Consider the following 19147-nt stretch of genomic DNA (forward strand, 5'->3'; position numbering starts at 1 on the left):
TATCCACTTATTTAAACCCCCCCCCCCCCCCCAAAAAAAAAACAATTAATTATTATTGTTGTTGTTATAATGAAGAAATTACTGCCGAGCCATATTTATTAAAACCATTTCAGCACATCTCATGAACTAAAAAGGGTAATAATGAAATTAAAATTTACGATATTCCACTCCTCTCATGATCATCTCTATCTAATTAAGGGGCTTATTTTTGTAAATTTAATTGATTATAGTGATCAGCCGCCTTTTATTATGTTGTTATAACTAACATCCATATTATATTCTTTTGATTAAGGTTGAGGCCTTAGACATATGTGCCAATAATATATCAACAACTCGAAAATTGTCAATGTCCCACAAAAACTAAAATAGAAAGACAAACTTATTAATATAATTGGAAAACTGAAGGAAAACAAAATTGATTTAATTAGTCTTTGGGTGCTCCAATAATTTCATTTAAAATTCGAAACTATGGAATTGGATCCGAAATGGGTATATGAGTTGTCTCTTTTATTGATCTCCCTAAGCATATTATTAAATACCGACTTATAAATATATAGTATTATTGCATATGATTGAGTTGATGGGTAAGGATATAATTCGTATATTAAATTGTTTAGTTCAATTTTTTACTCCATATTTACAAAAGGGCCCAATCAAGCAATCGAAGCATCGGATGGGCTTAAGGAAACTAAACCTAATGAGTTTATTCTTGAAAAATCAACCATTAATATCTAATTATGATATGGGTGAATCTATTTTAATCAAATTGATCCGAATCAATAAAAGCAAAACATTCACTTTTTCAAAAATTAAAAGAGGTGGTCTCCTGTACATCCGGGTGTACAGTACACTCGGGTTGTACCCGACTCGGATCCTGACCTAGTTGGACTATTCTGACCCATTTTTTCTTGAAATGACACTAACACTACCACGATCATGTAATGATACTAAGACTATTTTGTTTTACAATGACACTATTTCAAAAATGACACTAACACTATACTGAAATGACACTAACACTACGTGTAAAATGACACTAACACTACATGTAAATGACATTAACACTATATCTAAATAACACTAACACTTGACATTCAGGTAGGATAGTCCAGTTGGGTCAGGATTCGGGTCGGGTACGATTCGGGTGTACCGTACACCCGGGTGTTCAGGAGATTTTGTGAAATTAAAATATATTTACCTTAAATATCCCTAGTAAAAGTTTAGGATTTTAAAAATAATAAATTTAAAATAAATTATTTTGCTCATTTTCAATGTGATGTTAATATATGTATTAAATTATGTTCAAAATTGGAATTATATATCTTACAATTTTATTTAAATAATATAACATATTTCTAAAAATGGAATGGAAAATTAAATTTTTTAATTAAAATAAATTACCAATTTTTAAAATATAAATATTCACTTAATGATGATTTTAAGAAAATTTAATGATGAATTATTATTCAATTAATATATTTATATAGATATAAATAAACATTCAATACAATTCACACCATGAATCAGTCAAAGTTCTTATTGCAAATAAAAACATTTAATGTATATTTAATTATTACATTAAAGTTATGGAATGCAAAAGGATAAAATTGTCTTTCTATATTAAAAATCGAATATATATTGTATTTAATTCGAATCAAATTGATCCAAAAAACATCACCCGATATAATATATAGTTTTGTAGTATCATATTGTGAGAAATAACATTATTTATTAGTATTACATATTCATTAAGTTACAAGAAGAGAATCAAGAACATTGGAAACCATATACCAACACCATTTAAATATGAAAAATGGAAAGGTAACAAATCCCCTTACAAGACACATCGATACAAGGGGAACTAATCTTAATTCCAACCAATCAATTAATTAATGAAATACTAAACTTAAATAAAAAAAAGAAATAAACCCCCATTCTCAAGACATGTTGGTGTAAGAGGGGGCAATGTGTGGTGTGAATTCCTAAAGATTCTCTTATCCTATCGCTCTTAAGCATTTAATTACAATCAACACAAATTTATATTTTTTGGCGGCATGATTAAAATGCATAATATTTGTATTTGGATTAACCAATGAAATGCGTGGGCGTATCAACCAATGTGATCTCGCACGTGCCGCCCATGTGCCCAAATCGTGCGAACCACTCACTTTGAAAAGCAGCAGTGACAGCCTCATTTGTCTTGCTCTTTTTTGCTGGAATTTTTTTCAAAAAGAGATTATCCATTCGTTTTTAATAAAAAAAATACTATTTAATTTCCTTTGGGTTGCTTGCTGGAATATATTTTTTAAATTTTTTTAGAAGTTGTAGAGTTTTATAAATAATTAGATATATTTATTCTTACAAAGTGGCAAATTACACACTGTATATAGGAATGCAGTTTAGTGAAATTAGTTGTGTTGCTATTGCACCTCTAATTTGAGACCTTGGTATTTGGTTGTTAAATGTATTTGTGGATTTTTTTTTCTTTTCTTTTTTTCGAGGGAAAAATGTACTTGTAAATTCTTGAATTTGCAATTTTTTTTAAACCATTTTGCCAATTCGACGTTAATTAAAATCCGTTTTTCTTGATAATTTGTTAATGCGTGTTAAAGTTATAAATATGTCAATATATCTGAAAACTGCAAAATATGCCAATTCGACTTTAATTAAAATCCTTTTTTCTTAAGCTACTATATTTGACAATTAAAATCTTTCATTAGGGCCACTATTCAATTTTTATGACACAGTACTAGATGCACCCAAAGTTTATTAAATTATCTTTCTACTTATAAACTTTGAGTATAATGTTTTGATCGCGATAAGACAATAAATATATAGTATATAATTCTATAGTCCACCAATGTTAATAAATATAATGTGCAAGTCACCACAGTTTCAGAATAAACCTAATTAACTCATAAAAATAGATAAACAATTACTTTACTTTAAGATATAAAAAATTCTTCAAATTTTTATATGCTCTCATTTAAGATCAAACAATTACTTCAATTACTTTAATACTATGAAAAAAATCTTTTATATAAAAAATTCTTCAAATTTTCAATAAAATTCAACTATTGTGTGTGCGTGTATATATATATATATATATATATATATAGTATTATTTAAATTCATAATTTTTATATATGTCATTTTACTAGTATTATTTTTATTTTCAGCCGGTTAAAAAAAGTGGGAGAAGTATGGAGGGAAAGAGAAGCAGCGAATTTAGACTGATCAGAAATACAAAGTCAACTATATTTTTGAAATCGTTGACAATTAAACAAGTAGTATTTGTTCATTTGTTTTTTGGAAACATGCAAATATTCAATCCCTTTGACTGCAAGGAAAATGTGATCTGTAGTCAAATAGAGCATTCATATATTTTTGTATAATACTAAAAAAAAACTATATGTATTTGTGTAGGTGCATGTGCATATGTATATGAACGTATTGTACTGCATATATAGCCTTCAACATTTAATTAAAATCATAAACCAATTAAAATAAATAGAATGCTTCATTCGACAACCTATTCGAAAATTAATCGATCGATCTATATATTAATCTTCCATATTTGTTCACTTTAAGGTTTGTTTTTCAATTAATCAACGGACCTTCGGTTGTTCTTTTCTTTGGTAATTCTATATTCAGATTTTTATTGTTATCGGAGAGTTGACGTGACATGCCTCGCCGAAATCGGTATCACCAAAATACAATTACACGACCTCTCGGTTAGTTTCACACTTGATATGTCAACTCTTTGGTGAACTGACTGAAAAGATTGCATTGTTGATTTGTAACAAATTAAAAGGTAATGATATTATTGCAACGTTTTAAACATTGTATTAAAATTGTAAAATGAAAATTAGTTCATTATTTGGGGATTAAAATTTCTTTACCCCAATAACCAAGAGAAACTTAGCTATTAATGCTACTTTTTTTTTCAATATCTCTCCCTTGGATCGAATATCTCTTCTTTTGCTCATTTTTTTTTTGTTGGATTAATCGATGGATAGTTGCAATTTTACTATGTCCAAATTATTATTGACATAGTATATTTTACGTAGTATACCTTATCAACCTTGACATGTAAACTCTTTCGTGAACATTAAAAATAATTGAATTATTAATTTTACAATAAATTAAAAAGTAGTAACCGTATTACAATATTTCAAATATCGTATTAAAGTTCTAAAATGAGTGAAAATTCGTATGTTATTTGGTATTTAATATTTTCTTTATCCATACAAACTACAACTAAGAGCATCTCCAGTGGGGCTTTTGCGCCCAGCTCGAGCCCCGCCCTTCAAGCCTTCAACTTGTTGCCAAGCCGTGCGGCTCAAGAGATGACTCTAAGCTTCGCTCTCGACTCTAGTGTGTTTATATATGGTGCATGCATAGCACGTGCCTACATTAAAAAATAAATATATATTAAAAATTCTTATTTTAATTGCTATTTGCCGATTTTTCAATTTTTTATTTCTTTTATTTATCTATAAATATTACAATCTCTTAGTCCTACATCATTTTTTTCACCACAATACATCTAACTATTTACTTTAACTTTAAAATGCATTTAAATTGAAGAAATGAAAATGAAATTTCCAGAGTGTCAATTAGAGCCCTTTATTGTTGAGTGGTCGAGCGAATGCTCTTAAGTGGGGACCACTCCCTTAGAACCTTTAAAAGGGGATTCTCTAAAATGCTATAGTAGTATTCATGCATACGTTAGGCAAAATTGGCTAATGTGATATATTGAATCCGAATATATAAATTTTTTATTAAAACTTGAATTTTGAAAGCTTTAAAAATGTCTTCTCACACACAATATACCTTAGCCTAGCTTTAATGGCCGGGTCCAATCCATCAAATTCAGATGTTATTTTTTATTTATTTTAGAAGTATTTTGAGATGTTAAATTAAAGCAATGCTTTTGCGGCAGGAAAAGTTGTTATTCTTTAAATCAGACACCTAATTTTGACAAATCCGTATACTCATTTGTAAGGTTTTTAATAAAAATTAAAGCATCAAATATCTGCAGTTCGTATCAAAAGAATGTTTTTTATTAAAAAAACAAAAATTAAAAAGCTTAATTTGCAGGGATATCATTGAGCCCCACTCCAAAATGAAGCTTTTCAATACTACCCCAACAGCTTTTTCTACCTATTCAGTACAGTTTCAGTATAGAAAAAAGTTAAAAAATAATACATCAAATTTACTGCGGGGTAAAGTTGGATTGTTTTTTAAGTAAATGCATCATGCAGTGGGCTTGGATTTCGTAAATTAAATACTAGTAGTCCGATTTTCAAGAAATGGATTTTATTAAACAACCTATGGAATCGGCACTTTATAACTTTTGTTATTTGAATGTACTTATATTTTACACTATAAATGGAGCATAATATAAAGGTCTTTCAACACTCTTTCAATTATGGGTCATGCCAATGAGGCTTAACTTAAGTGTCAAAATTGAGGCATTCAAAAACTCTCCTATTTGATTTAATTATATATTCGATACCTCTTGTAATTTTCAAAAAAGCAAAAAAAATCTATGGCCCATAAGTACCAACATATCATCCTTCGTATCCATAATTTATTTGTGGGAGTTAAATTGTTGAACATATACCGAAAAATGCAAATCAATAATGAGAGTATTTTTTTTGAGAAAAATAATGAGATATTTAGATATGTTATGGGGAGGCCCACTTTGCACAACATAAAGACTAATTAGCCATTAGTATCTCCCAACACAGATCCAGCCCATTTTTCTAGAAAGAAAATCCGGGCTAATTTTAAATAGGTCTATAAATTCAAAGCAAGACCAGAAGTTTACTTAAATAGAGAAGATTATGTCACATTTTAATTGTTACGTGGAATTAAATTATAAAAAAATGAATTGAAACTTAAATGATATAGTAAAATATAAGTTTAGTATTCATTTTGAAACAAATTAAAGTTTGGTAACCAATTTCATACAACTATCATAATTTAGAAAGTAGTAACATTTATGGAATTAACCCATATTTATATATACTCATCGAGCAATCAAAAGCTCTCAACACATACATAAAATAAAGACCCCATGTTATCTTGGTGCAATCCAAAGATTAAGTCAATTAAACTTAAATGATTTTCCCAAGGCCTTCATTCCATTAGGTTGATCATAACCTGTTCTTGAAATACAATCCCAACAAAAATCTGGGCCAAAATAATCAGAGTCTTGTTCATTTTCCCCCACATAATAATAAGAATCATCAATCCTAATCCTTCTTTGTTTTGGAATCTCTTCGAGATTCCTTATAATAACCCAATTTCAAACACTAGTTGAATGAATACGCCTAACACTAAATGAGCCATGAAGCAAGAACAGCAGCTGATGAGTTTTTCAACCTCTATGATTTGATCACACCAAGTGGCTCCGCCTGAAGTGAAACAGAATGCCTCAAATCTCCGATGCTCAGCGCGTGGTCTCCCATCGGAATCCTCCGAATCCCGGCTGCATCCACCACACTCAGATGCTTGCAAACATGAATCCTGATGGGGACTCTCTGCTGCCCACCTGCACTCACCCTCACCTTCTCGAACGCAATGAGCTGCTTGTGGGGCGCCCAACGGCCCCCAGGCGGGCTGGAGAACACGAGCAGCGTGTGGGATCCGTCCCTCGACCCAACGTTCCTCACATCGACACTGAAGCTAAGCGACAGCCTGCTGCACCTGGCATGGTTCACCCTGACCAATTGGCATGTCACGGCCGTGGTGTTTGAGTGGTGGCGTCCGTCTACTGGGACGGAGACCATCTTAGGCGCGTCAGCTATCGTGTGCACGAAGCTGGAGTACGTGAGCCCGTGACCAAACGGATACACAACCGGTCCTTTGTAGAATCTGTAAGTCCTTCCAGGGTAGTTTCTTGAAGGATTTGGCCTCATGTCCATTGCTGTCATAGGCAAGTTGTTGAGGTATTCTTGAGGATACCATGTCATTGGAAGCTTCCCACCTACAAAAATATATCAATACAATCAACATTCAAATCAAACTAGTAAAGCTTCAACATGATCAAATCACCTAAATCACAATAACTTTACCTGGATTATGAGCTCCAAATAGAATATCAGCAATGGCAGCACCACCAGCTTGGCCGGGATAGCCTGCCCACACAATGGCTTCGATTTTCGGATCATGCTTGGCGAAGGAAACATCAACTGGACCACCAGTCATCAACACAAGAATGGTTGGGCCCTTTGAGGCTGCAGCAACCTTAGAGATGAGCTCTCGTTGGTGCCCGGGCAGCAGGAGCCCTGTCCGGTCTTTGAACTCTGCCTCAACAGACTGGTCCAACCCCATCACCATGATAGTTGCATCTGCTATCCGGGCAGCCTCAATAGCTCCACCAAACAACGCGTCGCTGGCACAGGCGACGTCTGCACAACCGGGCTGATGAATTGCCCTAGCATACTTCCTTATACCTTGTAATGGAGTCGTGTATCCACACGCCACACCTGCAAGAGAAAAGGGGGTGGGGGTGGGGAATGTAAGACAAAATCCAGAACACACATAGTGTGTGTAGTTTTTTGATTTTCTTACCAGCATAATTGCCTATCATAGTGAGAGTAACATCAGAATTAGGCCCAATGACAGCAATGGGGTGGTGCTTCCGCAGAGAGAGAGGCAGCACGGGTCCTTGGTTTTTGAGCAGAACTATGCCTTGCCTAGCAGCTTCAAGTGCTAGTTCTTGGTGGGGAGGGGTGCAGACGTCTTTTGGGCCAAGGTTGCCGTATGAATGAGATGATGGTTCTCCATCAAACATTCCTAGCCTCATTTGAACTGTGATAGTATTGAACAGTGCAAGATCGACTTCTGCTTCTTTAAGCAGCCCCTTTTGAACTGCATTCTCTGTGTGAACTCCCAAGAAAGGCCCACAATCCAAATCCAAACCTTGAGATCATCAAAGTTTCAAACACATATCAGACAAACTACTAGAATCCATGATCATGGAATTGATGTTGCTGGATAATGTAATATACTTACCTGCTTTTATTGCATCAGCAGCAGCTTCCTCTGGAGTTGATGTGTAATGCTGATTATCATAGAATACGCCGACAGAGTCACAATCCGAGACAATGTACCTAGTGACATGATCAGCAATTCAAGAACTCAGATATATAGTTAGATTTATGGTTTTGGTTGAATGAGTTATGAACGTGTACCCACCCGTTGAGACGCCAAGCACCTCGTACCGTTCCTCGGAGAAGTTTCGGGTCAGCACAGGTCGGAATGCCATTAACTTGATTGTAAGAACACATCACGCTTGCAACATTGCCTTGCTTCACACAACTTCTGAAAGGAATATCAAATGTGTCCACCATGTCCTGTTTGCTTACCTGCAAAGTTTGGGACACTCTTTCCATTTAAAACTATTCTACTTATAATAGCGTGAAAAGTTCATCAAGACTCATGGCAAATATACATATTACATTCATATAATAAAACAGTTGATTGATTACTCTTTGTATGTGCATTTGAACTATATGACCATACTTGTTGGCCTAAATTAAACAAGTTTAACTCAACTAAACAAAACCAAATCTTGAAATCTAAAAGAACATAAAAAACTTTTCACAATTTCGTAATTATTTATTCCTTCCGACGCATACTAGATTTGGAATAGCACATAAGTGCGGGCTGCTGTGACAGAAATCAACGGTCAAAAAATAAATGATGAGTGTGAGGTGCAGTGCAGAGCGAAGCAGCGAATGACAAGACGTTTCATTGTTTGAAATTGAATACCTTAGCATTAAAATGGAACCTATCGACCCCGCTCCAGTTATCCAGATCGTAGGCCGTGTAATGCTTGCAGCACGCCGCCACCTTCAGCCGGTCGCCGCCCTCCGTCCCCTGCAAACCCCTCACATACCTCGCCGCGTATTCACCGGCGACGAGCGGGTCCTCACCGGGAGTCTCCTGCCCCCGCCCCCACCTCGGGTCCCGCAATATGTTCACGTTCGGGCTCCAGTACGTCAAGCCCGCCGCCCCGCCGTTGTACATCGCTCGGGCCTCGTCTGACACAACCTGTCCATAATCGGGCCGTATTAGCTCGGCCCGAAACTTTCGTGGGCCCGACTTACAGAATCAAAACATATTCTATTCTACCTTCTAATTGGTTGCAACTTGATGCATGGCAACAAAGCTGTTTCCGACTTTGAGGTTTAATTAGTCATTATTATTTTAATCATATATAGTACTATACTTTTTGTAATTACTTTTTTTGAGGTTAATTAATTTTGATCGCACACAAAGTTCCAAGAAGATATTATTATTAATGGTGATAAGATAGACATTTTCGATTGGCGCAATGGATCGCAATAATTGAATATGAGATTTGGTAATATATAATGATAATAATGGCTTCTGATGCAGCTATTTGAGAAATTATACTTAGACACTGTGAATGATTTATGAGAACAACTTTATGAAATATGGTTCAAAAATTAAATCTCTCACCAACTATTACCAAAAATATTATGAATAGGACTGCTATAATTGTTATACTATATGTTTGTTTATATTGATAAATCCAAAAGAAATGGAATATGTAGAATGCGAATACTATCTAATATTCACAGAGTTGCAGAAACCAAAAAGCAACACTAGAAAGTGATCCACTCAAAATGAAACAAATTAAAGTAATCGAATCAAATTTTAGGATTTGAATTTGACGAAGAGTAATCTTACTTTCCCGATCTCTTCCCACAGCGACGCATTGAAAGAGGCGGCGGAGTTGATGACCTGCGGGAAACTGGTGGCGCCGGGGAAGTCGCCGCCGAATCTCGTCCCCGGACCGACGTTGGACACGCCGTGGAGCGCCTCCGACCACCACTCGTACCCCTTGATCCCCATCCGCGGCACGGCGGCGGCATTGTTCCCCAGCAGCTTCACCTTCTCCTGCAGCGTCAGCCTCCCGATCAAATCCCTGACTCTCTCCTCCGTGCGCAAATCCGCGCGGCAGAACGGCAGCGTTTTGGTCGCGGCGTCGCTCGGATCGCAGGCGAATGGCTCCCGCGCTCCGACCGCAGCCAACAGTAGGAAGAGAATGGCGAGGGATGTTTTCATGGCTGATTACTTGAATGGAAATGGATTTGGGGTGGTGTGGATGTGGAGAAAGTGGAGTGAGTTTATATAGACGATAATGTGGGGGTTATGGCAGTGGTGAATGATGATGTTGACGGCAGTTTTGATGGATGGATGCCCATGAATATGTTGAGAGAGAAACAGAGGAGAGAGAGAGGTTGCAAGTTGCGAGGATGAAAAGTGGAAAGCGCAATTTTCAAATTTACTATTTTGGAGGTAAAAGATGCAAGTTGCAAATAACACGAGCTTTCTTTTTAAGGAAGCTCTTGATTATATGGAGTCATGTATTTTTTGTTGTTTCAATTCATTAGGTGGAGTCGTCAACAACAAAAATGTGATCAACAAATGAGCAATTCGTGTCATTTAATGCTATTTATTATATTTATTTTTCTTATTTTCTGGATTTGTTTTTAATGTATCTAGAGTTTTATTAAATTCATCTTAGAATATACTAACGATCTTCCTCTTTGCACACTGATTTAATTTGATTGAGTAAATGTATGAGCGTTAGTATGTTATATGAATTGAAATTTAAAAAGCCCTTTAGATATACTTAACTATATTTGCTTGAGAATATGAAAAAAAAAATTATATGAGATCTTTTATCTCATAAGATATCAATATAATCTTATATGGTGATGTTCGGTTTGATGGATTAGATAAATTTTGTCTCAGGATATCTTAAGCTGTTTGGTTGGATAGACTCAGCTTGTGACTTAATCTCGGGAAAATGTCACGTAAGATTAATCATGACTTATGAGTCTTGTCTTTTTACCTATGATAAAATTTATCTTGGATAATTTTGGGCCTACATTGAATAATCTCCAGCGAAATATAATATGAGTCATTGAATGCACCTTATGTGTGCGTATATATATTATATAATGATCTGTTAATCGTAATATACATGGGTAAGGGGGTGAATTTATGATAATTTAATCCAATAACAAATTAAATATTTATAACACATTTATCCCACGTAACAAACCAAGTCCTATGTAGCAAATTCAATCTTGCAATTTTAGGAACATCACGAGTTCAAATAGGCATACTATCATGTAGTTACTTTAGTAGTTGTTTTGTACTCTCTCAATGCGAAAGAACCACAAAACCACTATGCCCATATCCCCTAGTGAGGGTTGGGGCATTAATTTTCGTGTTAATTCCTATCTCTCACACACACATTGGCCTTTTGATTTATATGATGTTTTTTCCTTCTTAAGAAAGTATTTTAATTTCATTCTTTTTCAAGTGAAAGTCTCTTCTTCTAGTTATGAAAGTTCATCTCATAAATTCAAAATTCAAAGATAGATTCAATAATAAGCTAAAGACAACACAATAATTTATTGAAAAACTAAAACATTAGCCCCCTTTCTTCTAACTTGCCAAAATGTAAAGATAAAACCTTGAACTTGAAATGATGAATAAGATAAAATTTTGAAAAAAGATGAAAGATGAAAGAGTTATCTAGTGGAATGATATCTCAATGTAAATGTGATTTACAATTTCTACGTTATCTTATCAACGAAAATAATCATTTAAATCATAAAGTGAAGTGAGTTAGGCAGTATTTTGGCTTATAATATAGTTTGATAAGATGAAAAAAGTGAAATCACATAGATTGTGCAAAACAATGCTTGCAAGCAACTCCTAGCCACATCACCCTATCATAACTCATAACTACATACTAATATTATTCTTGTATGTGATAATGCTCCCGATATGCTTGCCCTCTTTGCAAGTTGTATTAATTTAATTTCACGAGTACAGGTGGCAGTTGATCATTGGTCATAGGGTGGCAAAGTATTTACATATCTTATGTTTTTATTTGTATTTATATGTACGTAGTATTATCTTTATGGAGACATATTCATATTTTAATGTTACATCGTCAGTGCTTGTTTCTTTATATAAGCCATTGCGGGCGACATTATAATTTAAGGGCCGGTCTTGCATGCGGCGGTTGCACTCCAGTGCGACGGGTCCGCCCTGATCCGCGCCCGACCCGACCCGTGCCCAGATCCGAAATTCTGAATCATAAATTATTACATTTATTTATAATAAGTATTACTTTTAATAAGCATGAAATATACATTTGTTCGCATAAATGTATACTTATATAAATATAGGTATTTACCTTCATTTAATATAAAATATTATATTTTCTAAACCCTAAATTGTATGAACTAAACCCTAAACCATGTAAACTAAACCCTAAGCCTGAACACTAAACCCTAAACCCTGTAAACTAAACCTTAAGCCTGAACACTAAACCCTAATAGGAGTATTTACTTTTAATAAGCATAAGATATACATTTGGTCGCACAAATATATACTTATATTAATATAAATATTTACCTTCATTCAATATAAAACATTATACATATCAATATACATTTATATGAACAAATGTATATATTATGTTTATTAAAAGTAACAATTATTATAAACAAATGTAATAATCAGGAGTATGGGTCAAACCCACGCGGGTCAGGGTTCCGGGTCAGGAGGGCGGGTTTGGAGCCGGGTCGACCCGTCGCACACCTGTGCGACGGTTGCACTCAAGAATTGACGATAATTTAATTAGCTCGGGGATGATAGTTTTACCCGCGGATTCAAATACTCCCTCCGTCCCATTGATTTTGTTCGATTTTTCGTTTTGGATTGTCTCATTAATTTTATCTTAATTTTATACTAGTACTTCCATTCGTGCGATGCACGATGAAGATCGAAATTAAATGATATTTTAAAATAAATAAATATAAATATTAAACAGAATCAAAATATAAACAAATACAAAATATGTTCTAAGAATAAAATAAAATAATCCACAATAATTACTCCATAAAACCCAGATTTGAAAACGTATATATTGAACTTTGTATAAATGTAATTATAGATATAGTTATTAAAAAAAATAAATTATTTGATAATTAAAATTACACATACATGTCATAATAAATAAAAAAATATTTTCATACACGAATATAAAATATATATATATAAAATTTTAATGAAAAGAGAGAAAATAAAATATTTTAGTTTTTTCATGATTTATTTATTTTAAATTCATTTTTGATGATTTTTATATAATATTAAAGATATTTTCACGAACTTAAATTTAAGATGTATATTGAATAAGTATTTTTTCTATGAATCAAATTTGATGATGTTTAAATAAAATAAAAAAATGTAAAATAATTGATGGAAGAAGGGAGAGAAAAATTGGAGGGAAAAAACTATTCCTTTATATATTATATAGATTTAGTAATAATTTTATACTATAAATAATATGACTTTACACTTTTACACACTTTTACTACACTAATTATACTCTCATTAATAATCATGTTCAAAAGAAATGGGCCAATGGAACGAAGAGAGTATTATTTTAGATCGAGTGTGGGGTATAGATTCCTGCTCCAGTAAAAAAAATTATAAATTTAATATAGATATTTATATATAGAAAAAAAACTTATAGTTTAATAATTTCATGTGTTGAAACATTTTCATCTAAAGTTATTTGATGGGCTTTGTATTTTGCTGTGGAGTTGATGGATCTTACAAATGATGTAGTAAAGTTCATTGTCGTCCCAAACCGTAGAATTCCTGGGTGATCCATATAATCATTGCACTAGTTTTTTTAAAGTTAATTATAATTTATAGCATAAAATTTCAGCAAATTTTAATTTTTTATAGTCTTAATTTTATAAAATTCTTTAGTTATGGTTATAATCATGCTAAAATCATGGCAATAGTTGTTCTTTACTGAAATTACACATAAAACATGATCAGTCACTACGAAACTAAAACTTAATGTATTATACATTAAATAGATTTTTTTTATTATAGGTAGTTCATTGAAATCAAGTTTAAAAGTTGGCATTGTTGCTCTAACTTTCAAGCACAATTCCAACCATACTGGTTGTCCAATAACAATAGACTACTTATTATTAAAAAATTTATTTAATGTAGAATACAGTAAATTAGATTTTATGGCAATTGATCATCATTTTATAAATTTAGTTATAGCATTAAGACACTTAATTAATCTATTATAGCATGCCTGTTCTTTTAGTAACAACGAGATTAGCATTTGCACCACCGCACAAGAAACGTATTATTTTTCTATATTTATATAAAATTGATATTAATTCAATTATTATATTTATAAATATAATAAAAAATAATTTTAATTGAATATTTAAAAAAAAGAATCACAAAAATGAAATTGATATTACAAAAAGACAAAAAAGAGTTAAAAATTAAAATAAAAATAAAAAGAATTAAAAAATAGATGTATTTAAAAAAAGATGAGAGATAATTTTATAAATTTTAATATTTAAATGAAATATTTACATCTATAAAATTAAAGCTCTTATTATGACCTTTTAATATGACCTTCATATTAAATATTTTATAATTAGTTGAATTTAATTTTAGAAAGAAATCAAACAAAAAATTAGAAGATAAAGAAAAAAGGAAGTAAATTTTAAAAATATAATTCACAAATAAGCCTTCAACATTATTGTAACTACAAAATTATCACTCAATTTTGAAATAAATTTGAAATTGAAATCTTAGTTAGTTAGTTAGTTTTTTTTTTGTTTTTTGTTTTAATGGAAAGCTTAGTTTGTTAATATAGTATAGATGTTTAAATCCTTTGGAAAAAAATTCATTTAACACGTCATAGTAGGCGCCTCAAAACAAAAAACACGTCATAGTACGAAATATTAGTGCTTTAATTTTATTTAAGGGAATATTATTTTAAAACTTACAAGTATTATTGAATTTTAACAAAATTAAGCTCTAAACGAACACGTGAACCACAAATTCCAGGCAATTAATATTCCGACCCCTATCGCTCTCACTCCACCAAAATTCTCTCTCCACACACACTGCAACGAAAAACCAAAAACTACAGAGAAACACAAATTCATCACTAGGTTCCACTCCAGATCTACCGGAATCCCGCTCCGTACAAAATGTTTCTGTTGGATTGGTTTTACGGCGTGTTGGCGTCGCTCGGCTTGTGGCAGAAGGAGGCGAAGATCCTCTTTCTCGGCCTCGATAATGCCGGAAAAACCACGCTTCTTCATATGCTCAAGGACGAGGTGATTTATTTATTTATTTATATTTTTTCAATTTTTTTTTTGGTTCGTTTCTGCGAGGATTTGATTGATTGCGGTTGCGGATTTTGGTGGATTGATGGATCTCGGTTGAATTGAATGGATTGAAATTGGGGATTTCCTGTTTGATGCAGAGATTAGTGCAGCATCAGCCGACGCAGTATCCGACCTCGGAAGAGCTGAGCATCGGAAAAATTAAGTTCAAGGCGTTCGATTTGGGAGGGCATCAGATCGCGCGTAGAGTTTGGAAGGATTATTACGCCAAGGTACGTTTAATTTACTGTTACATGTAGATATGTGTGGGTGATTGTGATTTTTCTATATTATTGTTGTGATTCACTGATTGAATGATTTGAGGAAAGAGAGATGAGATTGGATTATAGATTAGTACTATTTGACAATGTGGTTTGGATGATTTTGTGGCGTGGTTTTGCTTTAGAAGTTTTGCGAATTCAGTAGTAGTTGAGAGATAAGTGGAGTGTGATGTTCTGAGTTACGACTGCAGTTAAGGAATTGTTGTTAAATCATTTAGACAATCATAATTGCAAATATGGATAAGAACTCTTGTTTTTAGCTTTTGAAGCAGCTTGCTCCGATCTTAGAAAGATGTATGTATTGGTTCTTTTCTTTCTTTTTAATCTTCTTTGGTAATTTATTTAGTGAGAAACATCTATTGGAACCTCACTGATAAGGATAAGGGCCAAGAGAGAGAGAGGAAGATTGATTTATTAATTTGAGACAATTGATCAAAGAACAAGGAATGAAATTCCCCAACATGATAAAGATACGGTTCGTTAGCCTAAACTGATGAAAATACTATGTACTATTTTCCCCTCCTTTAAAGCTATATCTCTATCACACCAAGAGTGCAAGGCGATATATTTGGCAAAAATATTGATGGTTAAAGATGATACGTGAGATTGTTCTAGGTGTAGCGTGTTTGAGGATAATGTGATTTGGGAGTCGTTGGAATCAATTCTTGGCTTCTATGGTAAGGCAGATATTCATTACTAAGTTTCTACAAATGCTAATCCTATTAGTTTCATTTACTTAAAGTTATTTCCAAATTTACATCTAGCGTTCCAAAGAAGAAATGCGTACTGATTGTTATGTAGAGTATGATTTGAGCCAACTCGTATTTTTACAAGAAGATTCATAATCGAGATTTTGCATACTAACAGTGTTTTGGTTCCACAGGTTGACGCTGTTGTTTACCTGGTAGATGCTTATGACAAAGAGCGTTTTGCAGAATCCAAAAAGGAACTAGACGCGCTCCTCTCTGATGAAGCACTCGCTACTGTTCCATTTCTCATTTTGGGAAACAAAATCGACATACCTTATGCTGCCTCTGAAGAGGAGTTGCGTTACCACCTTGGCCTAACAGGTGTAACCACCGGCAAGGGGAAGGTGAACCTCGCAGATTCAAATGTGCGCCCGTTGGAAGTGTTCATGTGCAGCATTGTGCGCAAAATGGGCTATGGTGACGGCTTCAAGTGGGTCTCTCAATATATAAATTAGGGTTTATCATCAAGAAAACACCTAAAAGGTACGCGCATACACCTCCTCGTCTTTCTCGTTGATGGGGAAAGAGACAGCTTGAGCCGGAAAAGATGGAAAGAAAATGGTGCGAAGATTCGTTTGTTTCAGGTTGATTCAGTTTGTTAGTTGTTAAAACTTGTATGACGTGCTTTGCTGAGTTTGTAAGTTTAAGTAGTCGAACCTGATTGATCTCTGTATAATTCTCATCTTATAAATTTGGAGGTCTTGCAGCTTTTATATGGTCGCTGTTTTTGTTAAAGCTCAAAAAATCTTGTGCTCTCTTTTTCGTTGCAACTCTTTGTAGAAAAATAATGCTTTTGCTCTCTCTCTCTCTCTGGTATTGTCATTTTTATTAAGCTTCAATTTGTTATGAAACTTATTGATGTGTAAGTGTAATCATGACTTTTTATGAAGGTGGTAGGCGCTTCCAAATAAAAATCAAATACAATTAAATGAAGCAGGGTGAACTTACACTCATGAGTCATGACTCACCTAATCATGTTTCCTTCCAAGTATTGAATAAATCATAGTAATAGTTTGAATTTTGATAGATGTAATTTACGTGCCAGAATTGTTAGATAATAGTGCTATACTAACGCATATAAGTAGAATTAGTAAGGTTAGTACAGCATACAAGTTCACTCATCTATACTATATTGAAAACAGAGTTTTCAATTTGAAATAATTTCAAATAATTTCAAATCAATTTCAAAATTGAGTGACAATTTTGTAGTTATAATAAAATTGAAGGTTTATGTTTAAATTATATATTTTTCTTCTTATTTTTATTTTTTTTAAGGGTTAATTATGCCAAAAACCATGAACTTTGGGCCTATTTCCAAATTTTCCATGAACTTTGTTTTTTATCAAATTTTCCCTGAACTTAAGGGCGTGATCAATTTTTCTATGATTTTCGAAAATCCCAAATTTGACTGCTGACTTGGCACCATTTAAGTCACCTGAAAGCTGACTTGGCACCGGCGACGATGTGAAGAAACGACGTCGTCCTATACTCGTGATACTACGTCGTTTGATAATAAAAAATTTCCCCAAAACTGAAAATTAAGAAATTGCACCCTGCCCTCTGAGCTCCGGCGTTGGCTAACAACAGCATATTTTGAGGTACTGCGGAGGGGGGCGGCGGATCTGCGAGGTGGTGGTCGAGGTCTGCGGTGGACGGCGGATCTGCGAGGTGGTGGGCGAGGTCTGCGGTGGACGGCGGCAGTGGAGGTGGTCGATTGGGATTTTCTGTTTGAGTTTCCAATTTTCAGATCGGGATTTGGGGCGACGGATCTGCGAGGGGTGGTGTGAGGTCGGCGACGCGAGATCTGGGGAAGAAGCAGATATTTTGAGGGAGAAGAAGTGGTTGGTGGAGGCGGATCTGGTTTTGCGAAGGTGGGGGAAGGCGGTGGGTGGTGGAGAGAGAAGGTTGGTGGCGAAAATCGAGCAAATCTGGTGGTTCGCAGCAGTAGTTGGGATGGTGGTTGCGAAGGATGCCGAAAATCGAGCAGCAGCAGTCGATGGTGGTTCGCAGAGATGGTTGGTGGCGGCAGATCTGGTTTTGCGAGGGTAGGGGAAGGCGGTGCGTGGTGGAGAGAGAAGGGGCGGTGGAGTCCGCCGGAAATCGAGCAGTGGGCGCGCGGTGGAGAAAGCTATCCTTTTCTGATGACGGCGGCGGTGGAGGAGCAGCCACCTGTGTGGTGGCGGCTGTAATGGCTGGAGGGAGCCATGGCTGCCGGCGACCTCCGATGGACTTCCACGGTGGAGGAGCAGCCACCTTTGTTTATTTTTGTCTTATTTTTATTTTTATTTTCCAAGTGTCAATCATACAGTCCAATAGGCGCCATGTCAGCTTAGTAATACCATGTAGGCGACACGTCAGCTCGGAACATCACCGGAGCAAAAAAGCATGAAAAAATTGATCACGCCCTTAAGTTCAGGGAAAATTTGATAAAAAACAAAGTTCATGGTAAATTTGGAAATTGGGGTATAGTTCATGGTTTTTGGCGTAATTAACCCTTTTTTTAACTTCTTGTTACATTTCTTTCAAAAAATTTGAAATTCGATTAATTATAAAATATTTAATATGCATATCAAATTAAAAATCACAATTAAAACTTTTTGAAAGAAACGTAACAACAAAGAAGTTAAAGAAAAAAAAATATAATTTTAAACATAAACCTTCAATAATTGATATGCATACAGGTTTTCTCAAAATACACTTCTCATTTGTGAATATCTTGGATTTTGCTACAAGAAAAGATAATTAATATACAAATTAAAATAAAACATACGATTAAGAAATTAAATAATCAAAACATCAGTTATTATTATATGTGACTGTGCTCCAC

The 19147-nt window shown here is 34.1% G+C and overlaps 2 protein-coding genes across 2 annotated transcripts; one reads left to right on the forward strand and one right to left on the reverse strand.

The window, feature by feature from the left end:
- Positions 1-6119: 6119 nt before the first annotated feature.
- LOC131000346 (probable beta-D-xylosidase 2) lies at positions 6120-10517 on the reverse strand. The gene is made up of 7 exons (XM_057926216.1): positions 9733-10517; positions 8788-9069; positions 8212-8381; positions 8029-8126; positions 7585-7935; positions 7086-7499; positions 6120-6997 (listed from the first exon to the last, which is right to left on the reverse strand). The coding sequence occupies exons 1-7, from the start codon at positions 10108-10110 to the stop codon at positions 6396-6398; spliced, it is 2295 nt and encodes a 764-aa protein (XP_057782199.1). The 5' UTR covers positions 10111-10517; the 3' UTR covers positions 6120-6395.
- Positions 10518-14911: 4394 nt separating this feature from the next.
- Positions 14912-17033, forward strand: LOC131000347 (GTP-binding protein SAR1A-like). Its single transcript, XM_057926217.1, has 3 exons — positions 14912-15242; positions 15392-15523; positions 16455-17033. The coding sequence occupies exons 1-3, from the start codon at positions 15114-15116 to the stop codon at positions 16773-16775; spliced, it is 582 nt and encodes a 193-aa protein (XP_057782200.1). The 5' UTR covers positions 14912-15113; the 3' UTR covers positions 16776-17033.
- Positions 17034-19147: the final 2114 nt, after the last annotated feature.

The sequence above is a fragment of the Salvia miltiorrhiza genome, chromosome 8, assembly GCF_028751815.1.
Source record: "Salvia miltiorrhiza cultivar Shanhuang (shh) chromosome 8, IMPLAD_Smil_shh, whole genome shotgun sequence".
Taxonomy (NCBI): domain Eukaryota; kingdom Viridiplantae; phylum Streptophyta; class Magnoliopsida; order Lamiales; family Lamiaceae; genus Salvia; species Salvia miltiorrhiza.

Bases quoted from the DNA above. Each gene is read 5' to 3' on its own strand.
- LOC131000346 (XM_057926216.1), bottom strand. From the start codon at position 10,110: ATGAAAACATCCCTCGCCATTCTCTTCCTACTGTTGGCTGCGGTCGGA. The intron at 8,127-8,211 runs GTGGGTACACGT...TCATGTCACTAG, and splicing joins GGTGCTTGGCGTCTCAACGG to GTACATTGTCTCGGATTGTG. The intron at 6,998-7,085 runs GTAAAGTTATTG...ATATTTTTGTAG, and splicing joins ATTTGGAGCTCATAATCCAG to GTGGGAAGCTTCCAATGACA.
- LOC131000347 (XM_057926217.1), top strand. From the start codon at position 15,114: ATGTTTCTGTTGGATTGGTTTTACGGCGTGTTGGCGTCGCTCGGCTTG. The intron at 15,243-15,391 runs GTGATTTATTTA...TGTTTGATGCAG, and splicing joins TTCATATGCTCAAGGACGAG to AGATTAGTGCAGCATCAGCC. The intron at 15,524-16,454 runs GTACGTTTAATT...TTGGTTCCACAG, and splicing joins GGAAGGATTATTACGCCAAG to GTTGACGCTGTTGTTTACCT.